This window comes from Colobus angolensis, unplaced genomic scaffold (genome assembly GCF_000951035.1).
Source record: "Colobus angolensis palliatus isolate OR3802 unplaced genomic scaffold, Cang.pa_1.0 Scaffold91, whole genome shotgun sequence".
NCBI classification, from domain to species: Eukaryota; Metazoa; Chordata; class Mammalia; order Primates; family Cercopithecidae; genus Colobus; species Colobus angolensis.
The window spans coordinates 4,501,892-4,528,005 of record NW_012123043.1 but is presented as its reverse complement, the minus strand read 5'-3'; the positions used below and the strand labels follow the sequence as shown (position 1 = coordinate 4,528,005).

The following is a 26,114-nucleotide window of genomic DNA, read 5'->3' as shown; positions in this document are numbered from 1 at the left end:
GAGCCCAGAAGTTCAAGTCAAGTCTGCAAAAATAGTATAAAATAAAATAAAAAAAGAAGCTAGGCATGGTGGTGTACATCTGTGAGCTGTGACTAATCACTTGCATATACTAAACTTGCTGCAGGCCATTGTATGATAAATTGTCCAATTTCACTAAGAAAAAAAAAAAAAAGAAAGAAAATTCAGTCAGGCCAGGTGTGGCAACTCACACCTGTAATCCTAGCACTTTGGGAGGCCAAGGTGGGAGGATCACTTGAGCCTAGGAGTTCAAGATGAGCCTAGGCAACATAGGGAGAGACCCCGTCTCTACAAAAATAAATTCATTAGGCTGGGCACGGTGGCTCATGCCTGTAATCCCAGCACTTTGGGAGGCCGAGGTGGGCGGATCATGAGGTCAAGATATCGAGACCATCCTGGCCAACATGGTGAAACCCTGTCTCTACTAAAAATACAAAAATTAGCTGGGCATGATGGGGCGTGCCTATAGTCCCAGCTACTCGGAGGCTGAGGCAGAAGAAACGCTTGAACCTGGGAGGTGGACGTTGCAGTGAGCTGAGACCGCACCACTGCACTCCAGCCTGGCGACAGAGCGAGACTCCATCTCTAAATAAATAAATTCATTTATTCATTCATTCATTCGCCGGGAGTGGTGGCACATGCTGGTGGTCTCAGCAACTCAGGAGGCTGAGATGAGACGATTGCTTGAACCTGTGAGGTTGAGGCTGCAGTGAGCTATGATCATGCCACTGCATTCCAGCCTGGGTGACAGAGCAAGATCTTGTCTCAAAAAAACCCAAATAAATAAAAAAATGAAAATACAGCTGGGAGCTGTGGTTCATGCTTATAATCCCAGCACTATGGGAGGCTGAGGCAGGAAGATTGCTTCAGCCCAGAAGTTTAAGATCAGCCTGGGCAATACAGTGAGACCCTATCTCTACAAAAATTTACAAAATAAAATCAGCCAAGTGTGGTGGTGCACACCACACCTGTAGTTCCTACTGGTCGGGGGTGCTGAGGTCAGGGGATCACTTAAGCCCAGGAGTTCAAGGCTGCAGTGAGCCATGATTGCACCACTGTACTCCAGCCTGGGTGACAGAACAAGACCCTGTCTGGAAAAATAACAATAATAATAATTTAATAAAAATGTTAAATCTATCTCTAATACCGGTTAGTGTGCTTTTTGGTGCTGCTATCATGAAATGACTCACTGCTCTGCATGAATAAAACTTGTAAGCATGAAGTCTGTTATTGATCCAAAGACCCGCTTACCTTTTCCAGCTCCTCCATGTTACAGATCATATGGGCACAAGTCGTAAATATTTCCACGGCTCGGGAACGGGTTCGAATACCATACACCTGGAAAAAAGGTTACAGCATAACAGCACAGCCACGAGATTGGAGTGTGTAGGTATATCTTGGACTAGAAGTAAAACTATGACTAATGAATCTTTACATGAGATTGGGTGCCCTCGAGAAATGGGAAATGTAACTCATTTATGTCCAGGAGGCAGACTTCTGTAATTCAGAGAATGAAAGGTAGCATAATCATAATGTTGGAACTTACTGGAATGAACCTTATACATGGACCTCTGTGGGTTCATCTGATTAAAAAATACCAGGCTGGGTAGTGCTTAAAATCCCAACACAGCCAATATATTTCCTTTAAAATGCAGACTATTGGTTGGGGGCAGAGGGGAATAGGGAAGTTACATTATCCATCAGGTATTTACATCTTATTGTAAATGAGTTATCATTCATATACACTCTAATCAAATATATATACAATATATTAAGGGTCTATTATGGGCAATGCAGTGATAGATTGCTTCCAATTACTTAGCTGAGGTAGGCAAGCTTAGGTGGGACAACTCAATAAACTGAGGCTGGAAGTAGCATGAAGGAAGGCACTATTTATCTACCTAGGGGCTACTGGATGCCAGGAAGTACAATATGTGAAGAAATATTTCAGCTATTTCACTCTTTTATCAAAGGCCTGCCCTTGTGGTTGAGTGAAAGGTCTAAGGTTAATGCAGATTCAGATCCAGATCTTTGTCAGTTCTAGTCCTTAGGTATTGAGTGAGATCAGTTGCAAACACCATAATCTCCCACCTGAAAGGCTGGGGGCTGAAGAGAGCCTGAACTCACTATAATCTTGGAGCTGAGATTTCATACCTCAGCCATGGTGAAGATCTTATACATCTCTGGGAGAATGACAGGAGCAACAAGTGGCATCTGTGTGTCTGTCACTTCTCGAGTGAATTCTACAAAGAAAAAAGTAGTACTGTTTAAAAAAAAATACTGCTTCATAAAGATATTAAGGGTGATATTTTCTGAACTGCTTCTAGGTGGCAGTTCCCAAACAGACAGCACACAGGTAAAGACCCTGGCCTGGTGGTCTCATTCTGTGAAAGCAAAAGTAGCAAGAGTTACTGATTATTTGTTAGAAGGAGAAAGAATAACACGGAAATAGAGAAAAATATAAGAGATTAAAAAAAAACTTTAATATAAATACTGAAAGAAAATCTGTAACAGAACTGCATAAATGTCCTTGTGAGGTCAACTTGGGAAAATTCTGTATTAATTTACCTTGTGCTCATCTGTCAACACTTAGTTACACTTCGAGGTTTCTTACCTTTGGTTCTATTTTCAGTACTTTCACTTGGCAAGCTAGCTTGATGCACTTAATAAAACATGTACAGACTTACTAGGCCTCAACTCCTCTTTGTATATGTTACTCTTCTCAGTAGACGATATTTATTGACCCAAAAGTCAGAGGCTGCTGCTAACTGGAACAAATAGGAATTTTCTATATAAATGTGGCAAAAAGCAACCTATACACAGAATGAGACTCAAAGGTGACGGAAATATGGGTCGTATCCTTCCCTTCACTTCTTCCAAAAAAAAAAAAAACAAAAAACAAAAAACAGAAAACATAAATACACCACACACAAGGTACTGAGACAGCACAAAGGACCCTGGATTCATGTTACAAAGCAGCAGAATAAAAGCCCTTGAGTTCCAATAACTATTCACTTTACCTGATGCTTTTCCACATTATCACTATAAAAATGGACATAGGTGCTGGGCACAGTGGCTTATGCCTGCAATCCCAGAGCTTTGGGAGGCTGAGGCAGGAGGATCACTTGAGGTCAGGAGTTCAAGACCAGCCTGAACATAGCAAGATCTGCCACTACATTAAACAAACAAACAAACAAACAAAAAAACCAAAACACTGCGTGTGGTGGGATGTGTCTGTAGTGCCAACTAATTAGGATGCTGCGGCAGGAGGCTCACTTGAGCCTAGGAAGTCAAGGTTACAGTAAGCTACAACAGTGCCACTATACCTGAGCCTGGCTGACAGAGTAAGATCACATCTCAAATAAATAAATAAATAAAAATAAAAATAAAGCTAACCACTTGGGACATTTTGGGGAAAGATACACAGCTAGAAACGTAAGTTGGCGTTTTCAAGGTTAAGGTACTCCACAATTTTGAGCAATATCAATCCCCATGAGTCAAATGGAGACCAAATACTCAAGGTTGAATTTTCTTTACGGCTGTAATTTCCCCCTCAAGAATAAAGTATGAACTTTGAATGGTAAGTGAGTGTTCTATTTTATTTAGATATCCAAGGAAATTAGTCCAAACAAATATGACAGATGGCATAACAAGTTTTTATGAAAAATATAGTATAATTTAATTCTGCTAATAAAATGCTTAACTGCTTTTTACTCTCCTATACTCATCGCTGGTATCAATTTATTAATACTTTATAGGTTTAATTCCAAAAGTTTTCTGAGGTGATTCAGCAAGTCAGAAAAATTCTAGGACTCCAGCAGCACCTCAATCTCCAAACTTCTTTGAGAATAAAGAGAAAGCTGTATCTGGTGGATCAAATCTTCTAATCCTTAGCTGCTATGTTTACATTTCCTTTACACCATGAGCCTTAGTTGGTTCTCATCTATAAATAGATAAGTTTAATAGGAAGCCTCATTAAAGGGAAACTGGTATAGTATCTTGAAAAACTCTGAAGAGAATCAGTCACATTCTCCTAATGGGCCTCTGTCCAACCACCAACGTCCTGCTATCTTCATGCATGCCTAAGTTTTTGTTGTCAGAGTACAGTCTACTCTCGTTTGAAAATATTTGGAGCAAGTATTTGGGAATGGGGTTGGCTGCCAGCCATTCCATGTCTGGTGACTCCATTACAAAAGGAGACAAATTTCCCCAAGAGTTCTTTCCCTGTGGCTGGCAGAAAAGTGATCTCACTGAACAGTAATTTCCTTAGTCAAACACAATAAGGGCTCTTCAGCATCCAAATCAAGATAAATGTACAAACACCTTTCTCTCCAGGTTTGTCAAAAGCAGCTGAATTTCATGTTGGAAGACTGAGCGGGAATAGGCTTCCTTTCCTTGGTAGAACATGTATCTGTTAATTGATATCCTGGCACTATGAAGTGGTGAATAAAGAATCCTGAAAGGCCAATTCCATGGAGAGGGGTGTATGAAATCACTTGAACACTGAATGAGTCATAAAGGAGAAGTAAGGGCAATAAGCAGGGAAGTGAAAATCTGAGCAAGGAACATTTTGATCTTTTTGATAACTCTGTTCTGTCTGTATCTGAGCTAAAAACTGAAGCTTTGTCACAGGCAATCAATACGAATATAGGGGGTAATTCAAAAAGGCAGCTGGGGCATGGGAAGAGGTGATTTTGAAACAAAAGGAGAAGAAAGATTTGCATTTGACAAAGAGTTGATATTATCTACCATTAACATCACATGGACTAGCAAAATTGGGCCTATGTGCCAAGTTCAGTAAACTGAGATTGAGAGAGAATCGAACTGGCATTCACAACTAGGTAAGAAAACATTTCAGGTAAGCTAGCAGGTCATAGAGAAAGAGATAAGATATTGGTGGGACTTCTACAAACCTACATGAACGAAGGAGAAAGATGATTTCTAAAGGATCAGTACAGGATGACTAAAGGCCAGGTAAGAATTTCTTGAAGGCAAAACAGAGCAGTGACTTCATCTAGGGAATAAGAAGCAGGGAGGAACTTGCAAAGGACTGGGAAACTCAGGCCATCCCTAAGGATATAGGAAAGCAGATTCTGGGAGGGACTGATAGCTTAATCAGGTTTAGAAGAGGTATGTATCAAATCTCTTTGAACTAAAAGTTGAAGTATTTTTATCAACTTCTCACAACAGAGAGAAGGAAAAGATACTGAGACTACATATTCTCTAACTGGCTAAATGAAGGTCAGGATTATATGGCTATACTGTTTTTATCTTCTTTTTAAATATTTCTATAAAAATTCATTTTACAATTCTTAACTTTGCCTAGGTTGAACTAAGTGGAAAAATAATATATAGTAATAATAATCATAGTAACTAAACTTTACTGAACAAATAAAGATAGATTAGCTAATTTAAACTATACCAAAAGCTCTTTTGATGCAGATACTACTATCATCTTAATTTTATATAGAAGGAAACTCAGGCTCAAAGAAGGTAAGTGAAGGATCAAGGTGAAGCCCCTACAAAAATTCAATCTGAATACTCAATCTCTATGCTAATACTGTATCTGTAAGTGGTAGGTTTGGCAGTAGAAGTAATACTATACAAACTTAACTCCCTAGAAAAAAACAATGGAGCTGGAGGGTAGATGCAGAGATAAAAACTAGGAGGGAGGAATAACATCAGCAGCAACTCCTACTGATCCAGGCCATTATATCACATAGCTTCTGGTAATACTCCTGTCCCTTGAGATCCAAGTACCAATACCAGGGAAAAGGGCTTCTGGTACCTGTCAGCACACGCATGGCTCCATGGACAGCATTTAAGTCTCCGCTCACCAACATCTCCATGAGCAGGTTGAAGAGTTGGGGCCAAGCTTCAGGCCAGTCCCAGTGGGCAATGGCTGACACTGCATAGGCCACACTGGAACGCACTTTGCTTATCGATTCTCTCAACCCATTAGGCAATAGCTCCCGGATAACAATTTTTGCCTGTAAGGGATAAAAGTCCACCTGCTATTAGATCAGGTTATAAGTGACTGGCAGAGCCCAGTTCAATTGGGAACTGTGTTGGAAAAACAATGAGTACAATACAAGGTACTGCAATGAGTACAAGGTACTGCATAAACTTGCAATGAATTGTCAAGTTTATATATAGGAGTTTTAGAGAGGAGTCTTCTCTAAAACTCCTATATATAAACTTGACAATTCATCTGGAGGGTTCATCTGTGATCTCTACACTTATGTTGTCCATTACAGTAGCCACTAGCTACCACATGGCTATTAAAATTTTAAAACATTTAAAATTCAGTTCCTCATTTGCACTAGCCCCATTTTAAGTGCTCAATAGCCATATGTAGCTAGTAGCTATTGTTTTAGACAGCACAGACACAGAATATTTCCATAACTGCATAAAGTTCCAATGGAAAACATTCCTCCAGACCTTACATCTCAAAATTTCCTGGGGACTCAGGATGATTGCACATTATTGCACTAAGTACAAACATTATTTCATTTAATTCTTAAACCCTTAGTTGGTATTTTTATTCTCATTTTGGAGATTTAGGAAATTGAGGCTTAGGCGTTAACTACATTTCCAATGATCTCATAGCTTGTAAAAAGCAAAACTGGAATTTGAACACAGACCAGCCTGATACTTGAGCTCTTTAATGTATATCCCTATGCCCGCAATGCCAGCCAACAATCTCCTTTTCTGCCTAGTCTTGATTGCTCCATGCTGTCAAAGAATGTTGACAGTCTAATCTCTTAAAATGGACCCTCAAATCAGGTAGACTAATCAAGTAACTGACTTACCCTTTCTGTAGTTTCAGGAGGCCTAAATTTCTCTGATTGGGCACACCAGTGAGTCTCCACATATTGTTTCAAGATGACTGATGCCAGCTGTGAAGAGAATAAGCCAAGTAGTACAGCAAGAAAAATATTTTTTTCACACATAAAAACTATATACATGGCCTGATACATCTGAAGTCTATCTAAATCTGGCACGACATCCTAGGTTATTTATAAATTGGCCTTATTCTTATTCTTTCCCATAAGAAAGTTTCATTACCAAGGAAAGGGAAACTACTTATAAATTGGGCCAGTCTGGACTTACCTGACGGATTGCCAGTGCCCCCTGGGGATCTACAGTCAATTCTGCCAAGTGAACACCAAATTCTGAAAGAGAAAATTTTATTGAGTCTAAGAGCACCCAGGAAAGCCACAGCAATTTACTAAGCTCTAACCCTGATGACAAAAAGATTTCAGAAAGAATCCTGATCTGTTGTTTCAAAAAGAGCTGATAACTACTAAGACTGACTCCTCCAAGTAAAAGAAACAAGTTGGCTTACAGGACATGCCTTGTTACAATGAAGTTCCAACATGCTCACACTTTTTCCAGTCACCGCATAGCACCTTCCAGTTATCTTCCCTTCCAAGATGACAATACCTTCCTCTTATACCAATTAATGTGGTAATTGAAACATGGAGCCTGCCATGGTGGCTCACCTCTGTAATCCCAGCACTTTGGGAGGCCGAGGTGGGTGGATCACTTGAGATCAGGAGTTCGAGACCACCCTGGCCAACATGGTGAAACCCCATCTCTACTAAAGATACAAAATTAGCCAGGCTTGGTGATGCGTGGCTGTAATCCCAGCTTCTCAGGAGGCTGAGGCAGGAGAATCACTTGAACTGAGGAGGAGGAGGTTGCAGTGAGCTGAGATTACACCATTGCACTCCAGCCTGGGAGACAAGAGCAAAACTCTGTCTCAAAAAAACAAAACAGGCTGGGCGCAGTGGCTCATGCTTATAATCCCAGCATTTTGGGAGGCCAAGGCAGGTGGATCACAAGGTCAGGAGTTCAAGAACAGACTGGCCAAGATGGTGAAACCCCGTCTCTACTAAAAATACAAAAAAATTAGTCGGGCATGGTGGCGGGCATCTGTAATCCCAGCTACTTGGGAGGCTGAAGCAGAGAATTGCTTGAACCTGGGAGGTAGAGGTTGCAGTGAGCTGAGATCGTGCCAATGCACTCCAGCCTGGGCTACAGAATTAGACTCCATCTCAAAAAACAAACAAAACAAAACAAAAAACAAAAAAAAAATGGGACCAAAAACAAAACAAAACAAAAAAACATGGGACCATCTACTCCTGAGGACAACTTAAAAGGTGAGATTTCACGAGCTGCCCAGATATATGCCACCAATTATGAGCTGATTAAGTCCAAGAACACCTGGCTTCAACAAACTTAGTCCTAAAAATGAGTAGTTTCCAATAAGCAATGGCACTTGAACTGCACATTGGGAGACTGTAAATAACTCTTACTTCCAAATTAAAATTTATTTTTTAAAAATGATTATTAAAATAAATTTTGTTTTAGAGACAGGGTCTCTGTCATCCAGGCTGGAGTGCAGTGGCGTAATAACAGCTCACTGCAGTGTCGAATTCCTAGGCTCAAATGAACTTCCTGCCTCAGACTCCTGAGTAGTGAGACTACAGATGCACACCACTGTGCCTGGCTCCAAATTAAAACTTAGATCTAATATATACTTGCAAAGGAGTCAACTATCAAATATTTGTTTGTGAAAAGAGAAGGAAGAATGTAAAACCAACAGTGCATCATAATTTTTACACCTCACATTGTAGGGCTGTGCTATCCAATGCAGTAGCTATTAGTCACAATGGCTGTACCTGTAATGTGGCTGGTGAGACTTGAGATGCCTATAAATGTGATACACACTAGATTTCAAACAGTGTGAAAAAAAGAGGAAAATATCTTTTTATATTGATCAAATGTTGCAATACTTTGTCTATATCAGGTTAAATGAATATAGAGTTAAAATTTAATTTTATGTTTCTTTTTGCCTTTTTAATGCAGCCACTAGAAAATTTAAAATTTCACAAGTGACTCATACTATATTTCTGTTGGACAGCACTATGCTCAAGAATGAATAGCAGTTTTCTAGACTTGCTCAGTATTGGTAGATACAGAGGTCACAATAGGCTCACCACTCCCATTTGGAGGGAGCTATAGATTAGTGTGATTAAGAGAATGGGCTGTTCAGGTTCAAATCCTGAAGCCACCATGCCTGTCCTTAGGTAAGTTTCCTTTCTAAACCTTAGCTTCCTCACCCACAAAATAAGAATACTGGTATCAGGGCCTAGCGAGGTGGCTCATGCCTGTAATCCCAGCACTTTGGGAGGTGGGGGCGGATGCATTACCTGAGTTGGAGACCGACCTGACCAACATGGAGAAACCCTATCTCTACTAAAAATACAAAATTAGCTGGGCATGGTGGCACATGCCTGTAATCCCAGCTACTCGAGAGGCTGAGGCAGGAGAATCACTTGAACCCAGGAGGCAGAGGTTGCAATGAGCCGAGATTGTGCCACTGTACTTCAGCCTGGGCAACAAGAGGGGAACTCCGCCCCCCCCCCCAAAAAAATACTGGTATCGATATATCAAGCAATCCTTCTAAGACTCAATAATATAATATATGTAAAATGCTTTGCACAATATCTGCCATAGTCGTAAAAACTTGAAGACAAAAATAAGTTATTTTGCTATTATTTTTTATTGTCTATCATGAATACACTGGCTTTCCCATCTCATGTAAGTAAAGTTACTTTTCATGTAAAAGTTCCACCTTAACTGGATTCTACTGAAATAGCCATCCAAAGGGCATTTATAAAATAGAAAAGCTTAATACCAAGAAAGAGTTGTTACATGCAATGTTTCAGGTTCAAGGCTTATCCAAGTAACCAGTTTAAAAACTGCTGAAAATGATCTATGTCCATATTTTACAAAATAATTTTTGTAGACTTACAGAAAAGTTGAACAGTACAGAGAGTTCATGGATATCATTCATCCATTTTTCTCTTACATAATCATGGTTCAGTGATCAAAAATCAGGAAATTAACATGAGTACAATACTATTAACTAAACTAGACTTGATAAGAACTTCATCAGTTTTTTTTCCTTATTGTCCTTTTTCCTTCAGGATCCCATGATCCCATATTGTATTTGGTTGCCATGTTTCCTTAGTTTCTTCTAAAGTGTGACAGTTCTTCATTCTTGTCTTTTGTGACCAGAACACTTTTGGTGAATATCGATCAGTTATTTTGTAGAATGTGTCTCAATTTGAGTTTGACTAAAGTTTCCTCAGCTTTAGATTGAGGTTATGCATTTCCGGCAAGAATACCAGAAAGTGATGCTGTGTCCTTCTCAGTGTATCATATTAGGGAGTACATAATGTGGATAAAAATTTTATTACTGGTTATGGTAACCTTGATTACATGGCAAAGTCTGCTGGGTTTCTCCACTTAAAGGTACTGGTTTTCCCTTTGTAATTGGTCCAAATCTTGGGAGCTATACTTTGACATTTTGCTATTATCCTGTTTCTTTTCAAACTCTCATCCACTGATTTTAGCATCCATCTGTGGGTGTTACCTGTCTAATGGTTATTTTGCATTTCTTTTATTCTCTTCACTTATTAATTGGAATTCTTTTATAAGGAAGTACTGTCCCTTCTCCTTTATTTATTACAATATTATAAAATATGTATTTTGGTTTTCATCCATGATTCCTGGTTCTCAGCTCCTGTAAGCCTTATTATTTCCTAAGTGACTAGAGGAATATCTTTTTTTTTTTTTTGAGACAGAGTCTCACTCTGTCACACAGACTAGAGTGCAGTGGCACTATCTCAGCTCACTGCAACCTCTGCCTCCTGGGTTCAAGCGATTCTTGTGCCTCAGCCTCTGGAGTAGCTGGAATTGCAAGAGTGTACCACCATGTCCAGCTAATTTTTGTATTTTTAGTAGAGACTGGGTTTTGCCATGTTGGCCAGGCTGGTCTTGAACTCTTGACCAGACTTGAGTCTGCCCACCTCAGTCTCCCAAAGTGCTGGGATTACAGGCGCGGACCACCACACCCGACCAAGAATATCTTTTCTTAAAAAGTATTTGCCTTTTGTCCTTGGTTCCTGAAGTAGCTCCTGAAGGATAAAGGTGAAAGACAGTCTTTTCTTACTTACAAGATACTTTTTTCTGTCTTTTTTTCCCCCACATCACCTCACCTTTCCTTTTCTTTTTTTTTCCCATTCCCCTACCTGATACAATGGTCTTAGGACCAGGGCTGCAACTACATGTGCTGGAAGCAGGAATGATTCCTAAGCAAGAAATTGTAACTACTTATTGTAACTTAGGTCAGAATTCCTAATGGACTGATGGGAATGGGTTGTGCTTTCACCTCATTGAGCAAAATTGGGGCTAACAGTTAATACAGCTATATTGCCTGATAGTAAAAATAGCCCACTAGTTCTGCACCTCTGTAACCTAACCCTATCTGAATGGGGCACACTGAGGAAGAGGTACTTGCTAGACTAGTATTGTTGCCTGCAATCTAGACCATCACAGTGGCTGATTGTAATGCCCCTTCCAAAGGTGGAGAAGTTTGGGTACTTATTAAGAGAGAAGAAACAGTAGCTTAGAGGAAAGAAATGAGTAAGTGGATTATGAACTGAGAGGATTCCAGTATCACATTAACACCTCAAAAGAGGCTCAGAGCAAGAGATGACATTGCCTCTTAGCTCAATTATATCAAATACATGAAATGGTAAAGCTCTGTGTTTGCTGAGACTACTTCTGCTTTTGCAACCTCACAAGAATGAAAGGAAGCCTGCCAATCTGAGTAGCCTCACCCTGGGAGACATTCACACAATATGATGAACTAGATTATTAATTACTGAATGGGATTCTAGTAATGTGGCAGTATCTTTTGAGTTGGACATCCTTTTGACGTAAGGGATCAGGGTTTGAAGACCCAAGGGTGGGCTGTGATTTTGTGAAATATGTATTTCGTCTTCAACTTCATTTCCTGCCAAACAGCTCCTAAAATCCTCAGAAACTCCAAAGTGATGTCTTTTTGTATGCTAATAAGCTGACTTGATAGCTGGCAGCTCCTAGGTAGCTTTGGGATGGGGGCTGGTCACTGGAAATATCTAGGCAGAATTAGAGGGTTGGGACTTTCATCTCCTCCACCTCACCCTGTGAGAAGGTAGAGGGGCTGAAGGTTAAGTTGATCATCAATGGTCAGTGGTTCAATCAATCATGGCAGGGTAATGAAACCTCCATAAAAATGCCAAAGAACATACTCCTGCATTCCGGACCCTTCCAGACCTCATCCTATGTATCTCTTCACCTGGCTGTTTATTTGTATCGTTTAGAATATCCTTTGTAGAAAAATCTGTAAAAGTATTTTCCTGAGTTCTGTGAGCTGCTCTAGCAAATTAATCAAACCCAAAGTCCTGGCAACCGCAACTTTAAGTTGGTTTGTTAGAAGTTCCAGAGGCCTAGACTTGCAACTGGTATCTGAGTGGGTGGGGGCAGTTTTGGGGACTGAGCTTTCTTTTTTTTTTTTTTGAGACGGAGTCTTGCTCTGTCGCCCAGGCTGGAGTGCAGTGGCCGGATCTCAGCTCACTGCAAGCTCCGCCTCCTGGGTTGACAACATTCTTCTGCCTCAGCCTCCCGAGGAGTTGGGACTACATGTGCCCGCCACCTTGCCCGGCTAGTTTTTTGTATTTTTTAGTAGAGACGGGGTTTCACCGGGTTAGCCAGGAGGGTCTCGATCTCCTGACCTCGTGATCCGCCCGTCTCAGCCTCCCAAAGTGCTGGGATTACAGGCTTGAGCCACCGCACCCAGCTGGGGACTGAGCTTTCAATCTCTAGGATCTGTAGACATGTTGGAATTGAATCGGAGGACACCCAGCTGGTGACCACTACAGAACTGACTGCTTGTTTGCTGGTGAGGAGAAATCTCCACATATTTTTGAGATTACAGAGGTCTTCTGTGTTGACTGTTGTAGTGCGAGAGCAGAGGAAAAATGGTTTATTTTTCCTAATATTTATTTATACCTATATGAACTCATAAGTATTTATTTCATTCTATGAGTTTTAATCCAATACTATCTTATTTCTTTTGTTGCTCAAATTGTTCCAGCTTTGGCCACTGGAACTCCTTCCAATTAACTCCTGTGTACTCTTATATGTCCCCATCCTTTATCAAGCACTTCCTTATTTTTTTTATACACAAGATACTCTATACTTATCTTGTATTTTCTCCGCCCAAGCCCAGATATCAACTTCTCCGCAAGGAACCCTGGTGCCTTTTAGTGGAGAGCTATATTTAGAAACCAAGATGTGAGCACTAGGTATGTTCATTGCTACAGGAGTATCACTATTCCTAGGGGTTCTCAGAGAACAGAGCTAGGAAGTACAGTATACCTAACCATCTATCCATCCATTTATCATACTGATTGATAGCCCAGATGCCAATCCAAACCTCGAGGTTCATTCTACTCTTCTCTTATTTGTAACTTCTTTCTCCAAAAGTGATAACACTTGGCTCTCGTCATCTACATTTAGTTATTTTTTCAATCTTAAAATATGAAGGAATTACAGAAGTATTAATCCATACCTTTGTGAAAAACACACCTATTAATTGAAGTACAATTTTGGTGTATAGTTTTTTTTAACTGTAACCTACATGATGCAGTCAAATACTATTTTACTCTTTGTAAATACTATTTTACAAGTTACTTAGGTTAGTTCTTCCTCTCACCTAAAAAGCTGTTATTCATTTGTAAAACATTTAGGTTCATTTGTTACTACTTCTGCTCAATTTTTAGTGCCTCCTCATTGTTTGATTTTAATTGTTTATTTATTTTTGGTATGTGAAACATTACCATGATTCTCAGAGTCAAAGCTATACAAAAAGGAATATTCCAAGAAGTGTCACTTCTTCCTCATCCCTGTTATCTTGTTTTCATTACCCACTTCTTTACACCTCTTCCCCACCCACTCCATGCAGACAGGTAATCAAAATCAGTTTCTGATTTTCTTTCCTGTATTTCTTTTCCACAAATGAGCAGACACATTTTAAAAAATATTCCCTTCTTGTTTACATGAAAAAGAGCATATTATAGACACTCTTTTGCACTTTGTTTTTTTTTTTCAGCTAACATATCTTGTGATTTCCACATCAGTTCACAGAAATTCCTGAAGCTCTTCTCTACAGCTGCATAATATATGTAGATATACTATATGTTATTCATATGCTCTCCTCTGTATGGACAGTTAGTTTTTTTCCCCAATATTTTGTTTTTATAAACAATGCTGCAGTGAATAACATTGTAAATATGTATTTTTCAGCATAGATTTTTCAGAAGTGGGATTGTGGGTCAAGAGGTAAGTGCATTTGTGGAGCTATTGGGTGTGATCAAATTTTCTTTCAGAAGGATTGCACCAATTTGTACTCCTACCAGCAATACATAGGAGCATCTTTCCAGTTTTGCCAACAGAATGTGTTATCATATTTAAAATTTTTTGGTCAGGTGCAGTGGCTCACACCTGTAATCCCAGCACTTTGGGAGGCTAAGGCAAGCAGATTGCTTGAGTCCAGGAATTCAAGACCAGCTTGGGCAACATGGTGAAACACCAAAATAGCTGGGCATGGTGGCTCATGCCTGTAGCCTCAGATACTCGGGAGGCTGAGGCCGGAGGGTCACCTGAGTCCAGGAGGTTGAGGCTATAGTGAGAAGTGACCATGCCACTGCACTCTAGCCTAGGCGACAGAGTGACACCCTGTCTCAAAAGTAAATAAAATAAATTTTTTTGTCAGCCTGACAGGTGAGAGATGGTTAATTCAATATTGTTTTAGATTGTATTTCTCTAACCATAAGTGAGTTTAAACACTTTTCGTATGTCTGAGTGTTGTTTTGGTCCTTTGTTCCTCAATGTTTAAGAATTCTTTATATATTAAAGGTGTTATCCTTTTGTCTGTAGTATACATTGTGGGGAAAAAAATTTCTCCCAGTTTGTCAGTTGTCTCTTGATTTTTTAGGTGGTGCTTTTCCCATGTAAATTGTAAAAAAGTTTTATGTAGTCAAATTTATCAATAAAATATTTTCTTTTATTGCCTCTGGATCTTGAGTCATAGTTAGAATCCCTTTCCCTATGTCAAGTTTAAAGATAAATTCACCCATGTTTTCCTCTAGTACTTGTATGATTTAATTTTTTCTGTTTAGACTCCTAATCAATTTAGAGTTTATTTAAAAAAAAATCTGGTGTGAGATATGAGTCTAATTCCAAACGGCTACACAGCCATTGCAGCATCCTTTTTTTTTTTTTTTTTTGAGATGTTGTCTCGCTCTATCCCCCAGGATGGAGTGCAGTGGCGCGATCTCGGCTCACTGCAAGCTCCATCTCCCAAGTTCACGCCATTCTCCTGCCTCAGCCTCCAGAGTAGCTGGGACTACAGGCGCCCACCACCACACCTGGCTAATTTTTTGTATTTTTAGTAGAGACAGGGTTTCACTGTGTAGCCAGGATGGTCTCGATCTCCTGACCTTGTGATCCGCCCGCTTTGGCCTCCCAAAGTGCTAGGATTACAGGCGTGAGCCACCGCACCCGGCCTCATCGCAGCATTCTTTGTTAAAACGTCCACCTCTAGTGATTTGAGATACTACCTTCATCTATGTTCAATTTCCATAGGCACTTGTATCTATTTCTGGATTTTCTCTTCTATTCCACAGTTCTATTTGAGTACAGTGCTGCACTGTTTGTTTTAATTATACAGGTTTTATGTAATGTTTCAATGTCTGATAGAACAAGTTCCCTCTTGTAGTTTTCCTTTTTCAGTGTTTTTGGAGCTATTCTTCCTTGTCTGTCTTTCTACATGAACTTTAGAACCAACTTGTCTAGCTCATCTATTATGCTGAGTTGTCCTGTCCAATCACAGAGTACGTTTTTCCATTTGTTCACATCTGATTTTACATCTTGGAAGGCAGAGGTAGGCAGATTGCTTGAGCTCAGGCCTTTGAGACCAGCCTGGGCAACACGGTGAAACCCTGTCTCTACCAAAAATACAAAAATTAGCTGGGCATGGTGTTGTGTGACCGTAGTCTCAGCTAATTGGGAGGCTGAGGAACGACAATCACTTGGGCCTAAGAGGCAGACGTTGCAGTGAGCCGAGACTGAGCCACTGCACTCCAGCCTGGGTGACATAGCAAAACCTTGTCTCAAAAAGTTTCCTCTAGGCTGGGCATGGTGGCTCAGGTCTGTAATCCCAACACTTTGGGAGGCCAAGACAGGTGGATCACCTGAGGTCAGGAGTTCGAGACCAGCTTGGCCAACATCGTGAAACCCCGTCTCTACTAAAAATAAAAAAATTAGCCGGGCGTGGTGGCAGGCGCCTGTAGTCCCAGCTACTCGGGAGGCTGAGGCAGGAGAATCACTTGAACCCCCCAGGAGGCAGAGGTTGCAGTGAGCCAAGATCATGCCACTGCACACCAGCCTGGGCAACAGAGCAAGGCTCCATCTCAAAAAAAAACAAAAAGTTTCCTCTAATAGGTTCTTACACATTTCTTAACCATTTACTTTTTTGTTGATACTGTAAATGGTTTTGGTTATTAAAAAACCATTACGTCCTCTATCCTTTTATGGTTTATGTGAAAGCTACTGATTTTTATATTTTATTTCCTGTTATTTTACTGAATTCTTAGATTCTTAACTCATTCTTGTTATGCCTTTAAGCTGCAGTTTTTGATCCACTCCTATGGCACCTATCATTTCACTCAGGAAAGTGGATTTTTTTTTTTCATGACCACCACAGAAGAAGCCACATTCTTTCTGAGTTATTAAATGATTAAATCACAAGCAAACACTTGAAACTTGCAAAATCCCCCTACAGATAATGCAATCCATTCTAATTCCTAGGATTAATTTGGTTAGTACAGATTCTGGTTAAATCTATAAAACCTATTTGTAGCAAGAGAAGGAACAGTAAGTGTCTACAACCCGAAGATATGGGAGTCAACTTTCACAACTGATACTAAAACACAGATGAGTCAGGTAATTCAGGAAGATCTCTTAGATGCCGATGTTCAAGTTCAATGGAAAAAAGCACTCTAAAATGCACATGTGAAATCCATTTAAAGGAGAAAGACAACTACTAAGGCCATCCACAATTCCTTTGAGTTCACATACTTAGTGTGATAATGGATGCTAACTTCATGGCCTCAAGTCTGCTTAGAATGTCACTGTCCACCCAGGATTGGCCTCTCTAGACATGGTGAACCAATTCTGGTGTGCCTTATGTAACTTCCTTCACAATGATATACAAGCACATTCACAAATTACCTGGGACATACAGTATTTTTTTTTTTTTTAAGATGGAGTTTCACTCTTGTTGCCTAGGCTGGAGTGCAATGGCACAATCTTGGCTCACCGCAACCTCCACCTCCCGGGTTCAAGCAATTCTCCTGCCTCAGCCTCCCGAGTAGCTGGAATTACAGGCATACACCACCACGGCCAACTAATTTTGTCTTTTTAGTAGAGACGGGGTTTCTCCACGTAGGTCACGCTAGTCTCGAACTCCCAACCTCAGGTGATCCGCCCGCCTCGGCCTCCTGAAGTGCTGGGATTACAGGCGTGAGCCACGGCGCCTGGCCTGGCATTTTCTTTTAAGGCACTATTTAAATAATTTTTCCATAGGTCATTATGATTTGGATTTTTAATGTTCCTAGCAAGAGCATAATTTTTGGATCATTACTACAGGGACAAACTAAAACAAGATCAAAATGAAGAAATTTTTCAACATACAGTGTGAAAAGATACTGAGGAATGAGACTTTTTGAGAAAAGTTTGAAACTTAAGACTTTATAAAGCTTAAACAAATCTGAACAACTGTCCTTCCAATGAAAGCACTGATACTCATATAGTTGTAGGGTAATACTGAGGCTCACAGCTCACATAAGGGAAAAAGAACCATACATTTTCCAACAGTTCACTCTGGCACTGATCCACAGGAGTCATTAGAGCATGAAGACCAGGCAAACTTCACACACAGGTCCTGTCACAGTTTAGGGGTCCTTTCTCATCAACCAGAGAATTCCAAGTCTATTCTCTTCAGAGAAAAGCTTAGCATTGATATATTTTTTCCATATCCCTGCCAGAAGGATGTACTCCAGTGATGATCACAATAGCCAGAAGCTCTTAACTCCAATACAGTAAGTTAATCATGTCTGGTAACCTATCAAAGATCATACACAAAATTCCACTAACCACCTTGCTTCACACATCACTGAGACTGGAAAGGATGGTGAGAATAAGAGATCAGAAGATTAAGACCCACGCAGGGGCCAAAAACCCAAGTTAACCAAGGGATCTGTACCTACAACAAGTATTTTAAGATGGATTCCTTCGAAAAGCTAATTGTTTCACACATGAAAGAACCAGCATTAAAGTTCAAGTAACATATCTATTTGCTCAAAAGCAGATAAATAACGGCAAAGAAAATCTTCAAATAACATCATCGTTAACTAAAGACAAATTTTAAAATAAAATAGATGAACAGATTTTCTTCTCTACAGACCCCTAGAGTTTCAAAAATTATGACCACATGTCCATTATGACATGTCCAACATGACCACATGTTTTGAAGCCTCAGAAATTCAAAGACAAAGAGCTTATTTGCATTAGGTTATAGGGGGATGAAAGACGGAAAATACAAAATTATTTTACTTAACCCAATTTAGTCTTTCTAGACCATATACCTACTAGAAATACAAGGATATCACTCACCATTTGAGACTGTCGTACTCATAAAACGTTAGTTTACTTAAAAGCTATATAAATACATGCTTCCAAGGAGTATGATGTTGATGGTAAACTCTGTGCTATAAAACGGATGCAAAATTAGCTGGGTGTGGTGATGTGCATCTGTAGTCCCAGCTACTCAGGAGGCTAACATGGAAGGATCACTTGAGCCCAGGAGTTTGAGGCTGCAGTGAGCTATGATCATACCACGCACTCCAGCCTGGATGACAGAGCGAGATCTTGTCTCAATTAAAAAACAAACTAAGAAACAAACTAATGCAAAGAAGGAAAATACAGATAATAGTCCTAAAGCTCTCTGCCTTACTTTAAATCCGATTAACACATTTGCTCCTATCCATTGGTTTCTGTTAAGTAGCAAAACCCTACTTACGCATTTTTCACTTAACAGAGATACAATGTTTTTTGAAATACAACTAAATATATCTGTTAAAAAAAAGTACTTGTGTGTGTGTGTCTGTGTGTGTGTGTTGGGGGACTTCTGGTTTTACTGACTGGTGTCTTTAACACAATGTCTTTAAAAATATGAGAAAGAGGCTGGGCGCAGTGGCTCACGCCTGTAATCCCAGCACTCTGGGAGGCCGAGGTGGGCGGATCACGAGGTCAGGAGATTGAGACCATCCTGGCTAACATGGTGAAGCCCCGTCTCTACTAAAAATACAAAAAATTAGCCAGGCGTGTGGCAGGCGCCTGTAGTCCCAGCTATTTGGGAGGCTGAGACAGAATGGCGTGAACCCGGGAGGTGGAGTTGCAGTGAGCCGAGTTTGTGCCACTGCACTCCAGCCTGGGTGACAGAGTGAGACTCCGACTCAAAAAAAGAAAAAAAAAAAAAAAAATATATATATATATATGAGAGAAAGAATAGCCTAATAACTTACTCTGGGATAATGAAGGCAGGGAGAATATAAGAAACACAGACATACATATCCACTTTATTTTGCTTTGCTTGGAAAAGACTGTTTAAGATTAAACTAAGATTCAATACATGCGCCAAGAGGGCTATATGAAGTTGCTTTCTAAAGCTATTTTTGTTAGGAAATTTAATTTCTCTAGTTCCCTTTCTCGCGGTGAAATAAGCACAGTTCATTCTGTTAATCTGGGTTTTCACCCTGACTCTAGATTCTCCTCAATTATACCTTTACACCTATCCAAAGTGGCATCCTTTGACTTCCCTTCTAAGAAATCCTCTTGCCCTCTTTCATTCTCTAGTCTCATTCTCTTTTAGTCTTTTGCTTCCCTCTCTTATTCTTGCTCCCCTTTCTCTCTTATCACCCCATGTGGCAAAAACATTATCTATCTAAAACTTGGTTTAGAAGGAAAAATCCAAAGGAAGGCATGAAGGATAAAGGATCAATTAAGAAATACACACTATTGGTCTGAAGGGTCTCCTAGAGAGACAAGACTTGGCAGTACTTTGACAGTCAACTAGTAACAATTGTGAACAGGGATTGTTGGAGAAGGATGGGGTTTTGAGTAGACCCCTGGACAAACCCCCTATTTCTCAATGGGGGTTGGTAAGCACCACAAAACCACAGCTGAAAGGAAAAAGAAAACTCCACCACTGGCCTTTTTCCGAGCGTGGCCGCCTTCCGCTCGGCTCAGTGCCCGCCACATGCCCAGGAGTGCGTCTGGATCCTTGAGGGGCGCCCTTCGCAGGTGGACAGTGCTTACGCTATACTGCAAAAGAGCCAGAAAAGTGCCCATGAGAACCAGAAAGCAAACTTCCAGCCAGCAGGATCATCTCCCTAGGCATCTAAGATGGGGAAATCAATACAGATATCTAGGCAGCATCTGAATGCCAGGAAAGGTGAGGGAGAGATAATTTCCCCCCCTCCCCTGTTCCACATAATGGTGATAGAAGGGAAGAAAAATGTATTCTCTGTGACTTATCTACCGGGAACTAACTAGACAAGGCCAAATGATAGAGGAAATGTTGTCATTTGTAATAGGCAAAAAAGAAGTAAAAAGAAAATGACCTAGGGTTTAAATCTAGTTATGTAAGAAAGTCTGTGCATGCTGGCACGAAGAGTTAAAGGTTCTGAATGAAAGCAACCAATTCCACCACTTGGGTAATGCCATTCTTAGAGGCAAAGTAGATAAAGAAGAAGAAAAAGAGGGAAAGAACTTCATTCTAAGATATAAAAAAAAAAAAGCACAAATACACCAAAAATAAAAGACTGACATTCTCAAAAGATGGTAATTCTCATGATCTCACCGTAAGTCAGACAAAAACAAAAGAAAGAGTTGACGAAGCTGAGTACAGAATATGAGACTTTGACGTAAGAGATCTTCAGTGGTTCATAACCTCTCCAGTCTTTTTAACTACTATGTTCGTAAAGTGCTTAATATGAACCTGCCTATTAAACAAAACAGAATTAGAAAGCATGCTTTAGACTCTTAACAGTGGAACAAAAAAAAAGAAAAAAGAAAAAAGTCTCTAACGAATAAAAAAACTTTTTAAAAAAAATGTTTTACCCTATTTAGGTAGAAGTAAATTTCCTACAAACCTGATCAAACTCAACATCTCAATCCTCCTAAGAAAAATGAAAGGGGCCAGTTGTGGTTGCTCATGCCTATAATCCCAGCACTTTGGGAGGATCACTTGAGGGCAGAAGTTCAAGACCAGCCTGGTCAACACACAAGAACCCCATCTCCAGACAAAAATTTTAAAAATCAGCCAAGTATGGGCATGTGCTTGTAGTCACAGCCACTTGGGAGGCTGAGGTAGGAGGATTGTGTGAGCTCAGGAGTTAGAGGCTACAGTAAGCTATGATCACACCACTGTACTCTAGCCTGGGTGACAAAGCAAAACTCTGTATCTTAAAAAAAAAAAAAAAAAAAAAGAAAGAAAGAAAAAAATAAAAATGATAGGTTAACAATTACCTGCAGAATACTGTACATCATAACAACTTCCAAACTTTCAAGCAATGTTCTCCTCAATTCAGGATGGGAGTGCTATCTGATGAAGGTGGTTACTGACATCATCTCCTTATCTAATTAGCCCTGTTAAACAGACTTTAAATATTCAGAGAGGTTTGCTGGCTTTCTTCCAGATTCCAAGGGACTAGCAAAAATAGCAAGCACAGGGGCTCAAGAAAATCATTCTGGCCGGGCACAGTGGCTCATGCCTGTAATTCTAGCACTTTGGGAGGGCAAGGTGGGTGGATCACCTGAGGTTAGGAGTTCAAGACCAGCCTGGCTAACATGGGAAAAGTCCATCTCTACTAAAAATACAAAAATTAGCCTGGCATGGCGGTATGCGCCTGTAATCCCAGCTATTTGGGAGGCTTAGGCAGGAGAATCACTTGAACCCAGGAGCTGGAGGTTGCAGTGAGCCAAGATCGTGCCAATGCACTCCAGCCTGGGTGACAGAGAGAGACTCTGTCTCAAAAAAAAAAAAAAAATTCCAGGACACCAGGCTGATGAAGTTACCTCTTATCCTTTTCAGATTGACAAACTACATGAATCAAGTGGATCTCTCACATACACACACTTCCTTGGCTTAAGAGAACAGGTGCCCATTCTGGAAAATGTGATAATTAATTATAGGCAATTTATTTATCAGAAAATATCAGCTGGTACACTAAATGATCAAGACTACTCTAGGCTCCAGCAACCTTTATTTTCAAAGATAACTGCTTCTTAAAATCTCATCCATAGTACAATTTGGTCACAGCATGTCAACTTCTCTTGCCTGTCCTTTTAACAAGGAGTTGACAATTGACCTGTGCCCCTTCCCCACAAATTAGAGATTCTTCCATTTAATCTTCAAGACTAGGGATCTTCACCTAGTAGCCAAGGAAGGTAACAAATCTTTTTGGCAAAGGGAACAGACCTGTTAATCTTAAGGACCATGTGGGATCAGTCTCCTACGTGATGGACTAATAAACAGCTCATAAAGACAGTGTGGTTATTTGTGAAGACAGAGGGACTAGATCTGGTTGTCACCTGATCCTGGGCCCCGTGGAACCAAAAACGGATCAAAAGATTACCAGAACACAAATAAAAGACACCAAATCCCAGATTTCTCATTAACTTCAAGTTCTAAGAGTGTTTCCAGCCTGGCAGGTTGGTTCATGCCTATAATCTCAGCACTCTGGGAGGCCAAGGTGGGCAGACTGCTTGAGCTCAGGAGTTCAAGACCAGCCTGGGCAACATGGCTAAACCCCGCCTCTACTAAAAATACAAAAATTAGCTAGGCATGGTGGTGTATGCCTGTAATCCCAGCTATTTGGGAGGCTGAGGCATGAAAATCGCTTGACCCTGGGAGGTGGAGGTTGCAGTGAGCAGAGATCATGCCACGGCACTCCGGCCTGGGCCACAGAGTGAAACTCTGTCTCACAAAAAAAAAAAAAAAAAGTTGTTTCCTAGAACCGGAAAACAAGGTTCCTTCTACTGCGATAAAACTAAAATGTGGGCTGGGTGCAATGGCTCACGGATGTAATCCCAGCACTTTGGGAGGCTGAGGCGGGTGGATCACCTGAGGTCAGGAGTTCGAGAGAGCCTGGCCAACATGGTGAAACCTTGTCTCTGCTAAAAATACAAAAATCAGCCAGGCATGGTGGCAGGCGCCTGTAATCCCAGCTACTTGGGAGGCTAAGGCAGGAGAATCGCTTGAACCCAGGAGGCGGAGGTTGTGGTGAGCCGAGATCGCACCACTGCACTCCAGCCTGGGTGACAGAGTGAGACTTCGTCTCAAAACAATAACAACAACAAAACCAAAAAACACTAAAATGTGAAGCAACACCAAAGGAGTGGAAAGTAATTTGTCCATTTGTTTGCAAGAATGGCTCATCTTGCTCTGTAGGGCATTCTAATAGGAGGAACAATGTCCTGCCAGTTTCATCAGGCCAGATAGTTGGCTAAATCCCGGCTGGAAAGCTGGGTGCTATGTTTTCATGCAAAGAAGGGTTGAGGGTGGTGAACAAGAAGCTACTATATTGCACCATGTTCAGAAAAAACCTGAGAGATTCAGATAGAGTGTAAGGTGGGAGGTACTCTGAACCCAATGTCAAAGATAACTTGTTAAAGGCCACAAGAGGAAGAAAGCAGAAGAAAGCAGACTGCATCTGAGGAATGGACCACCATTCTCCACCTAAAAACAGGTACAGAAGTGGGTAAACCTCTATATAGTTTTTTTGATAAACATAAAGAGCCAGACTACTTAAAAGACACAAGCAGCCTCCAAAGGGTTGAAAGGCACTGCACTAAACTCCAGAGACTGATCCAACCCTCTAAACACATGCAAAACCTGAGTCATATGCTCTATTACTAGATGACCAATATCAGGTCACTGCATCAATGCCTTTCCATACTTTTCATTCTCACAGTCTGCTCAACAGCACATTACCAGTAAGTTATGGGGGTCGGTCGATCTATTTCTCATCAGTGACTTAGATCAAAATTCTGTACTTTTGAAATTTAATTTTTCCCTTAAAGCCTCAAAAAAAAGCCAGGTGTGGTGGCTCAGGCCTGTAATCCCAGCACTTTGGGAGGCCTAGGTGGGAGGATCGCTTGAGTCCAGAAGTTTGAGGCTGCAGTGAGCCATGATGGCATCACTGCACCAAAGTCTACACGATAGAGTAAGACCCAGTCTCAAGGAAAAAAAAAAAAGATGAATACAGTGAGGAATCAGAGTTTCAAAAAAGACCTCGAGAACTTTATAACTGACTTTGCCTAGATGAGACCATGGCATTTGGCTAAGTTGAAAAGATCAGAGCAAAAGTGGAGTTGCTGTAAGACAGTTTAAATACGAGTCAAGGTCCACCTTTCATACAAAGGTGCCAGACATGTATTTGGAGCACCGGCAGTACTGAGTACCACTCAGGGAAGGTTTAGTTAGGATGAATTTGCACCAGACTCTCAGTTTTATTCAGGTGGCAACTTGAATGTGATGAGGTTCCTTTGCTTTGTCACTCTTCCTTCCTCATACTCAAAGGAAACAGACATTAATGTGCATAAAGGAATGTTACTTAGAAGCCGATAAAAACTCCTTTAGTTTATACATGGCTCTCAAACAGCTTTCTCCTAACCAGTGGTTTCTCCTCTTGTAGATCTGATATTTTATAAAACAATGACAATTACAACTGGGCCTTCAAAATGGTCCTTAGCCTGTTAGATCCCAAATCTCAACATATTTCCAATAGAAGAAAATTTGTTTTCAACAGCTCTTTCATACTGTGAGAGAATGTAAACTAAATTTAAGAGCGATTTGTTCTAAATTCTCTTCAATAAAAATACGTCCAGTAGGAGAATTAACTCAAGGTTCTGAATGTGATGGGTGTCGGTGATGGGACAATTTCCCATATCTCTGACGTGGTATTTAAGTGGTGGTGGAAATATTCCTGAGTCGGGAGATTCTGAGGATTTGGAGTTCCACTGAAGCTCTGACCAGATATATTTCTTACACAAAGACCAAGAAGATTTTTCCTCCTGTTTCCAGATTAAATTGTTCTTTGTGGTAGCTACACTGGACCTGGTGAAAGGCTTACTCGGCAGGAAATTGATAGGAAATCTCGAACCAATAGTTTATTTTCTTCTCCATCACTTTAAAGTACACAATAGAGGATGGAGACAAAGAATCAAAAACAAAGGATGATCAGTTTCTCCAAATAGAAATGCACAAAGGTATTTATTTAATAAGGGCAAATTATTTTTAAAATAAACGGAAGTACGGTCAGGACAGTGAAGAAGTCGCATATGCATTTAATTTCTGGGAAAACACGAAGAGTACAACCAACCAGCTAGGTTTATAACTCAAGGGCAGAAACTTGTTTGATGACATTAAGCTTTGATAGCCGCCTTCTCGAGGCCCTACCCTTCACCACTTCTACTAATAGCTCCCCCTACTCTTATCCCAGTACAATCCAGCTGGTGAAGAGAACAGCAAAATACCTTGGTCCTAGACTCAGAAAATATTTCCTCGCGCGCTACTTCCTCCAACAGCACCAAGTCTAGCTCCATCTCCGTCCCCTGCAGATTCTAGGCTCCATCTATCTTTTCAAGTCTCCACCCTCCCTCCCCCACTCCCAGGCTCCACCTCCCCCGACCCTATCCTTCAGGCGCGCCTCTCCTCTCTGGGACTTTCACAAACACCAGCGACATCAACCTCTCGCTTCCTGCTCCACTTCTCGGCGCCCAGATCTCCAACTGGCTCAGGCTCCCCATGTCCCCTGCCGGTACGGAGCTGCGGTCAGCGGATTGTGCGGCTGAGCCATCCTCGTGACGGTCCCGCCTCACTCACCCTCCGTCACCTCCAGCACCTTAATCTGTTCTTCAGCAGCCGCCCGCACCTCCTGTACTGGGGATAGGATCCCGGTGAGCGTATCCACTAACGCCTCCTTCAATCCTTGTGCCACTGGACCCGGCAGCCCGGAGGCCGCACCAGCTGCCGCCGCCGCCGCCATCTTTTCTCCCCTCAGCCCGCC

The 26,114-nt window shown here is 40.9% G+C and overlaps 1 protein-coding gene across 1 annotated transcript in view; it reads right to left on the bottom strand.

The window, feature by feature from the left end:
* IPO9 (importin 9) overlaps window positions 1–26,108 on the bottom strand; it is a 59,050-nt gene extending 32,942 nt beyond the window's left edge. The window contains exons 1-6 of the mRNA XM_011931840.1: window positions 25,931–26,108; window positions 7,132–7,193; window positions 6,831–6,917; window positions 5,807–6,008; window positions 2,173–2,261; window positions 1,270–1,356 (exon numbers count right to left, since the gene is read on the bottom strand). Coding sequence (XP_011787230.1) covers window positions 1,270–1,356; window positions 2,173–2,261; window positions 5,807–6,008; window positions 6,831–6,917; window positions 7,132–7,193; window positions 25,931–26,093 — 690 coding nt within the window. The 5' untranslated portion in view covers window positions 26,094–26,108. The remainder of the gene's footprint in view (window positions 1–1,269; window positions 1,357–2,172; window positions 2,262–5,806; window positions 6,009–6,830; window positions 6,918–7,131; window positions 7,194–25,930) is intronic.
* Window positions 26,109–26,114: the final 6 nt, after the last annotated feature.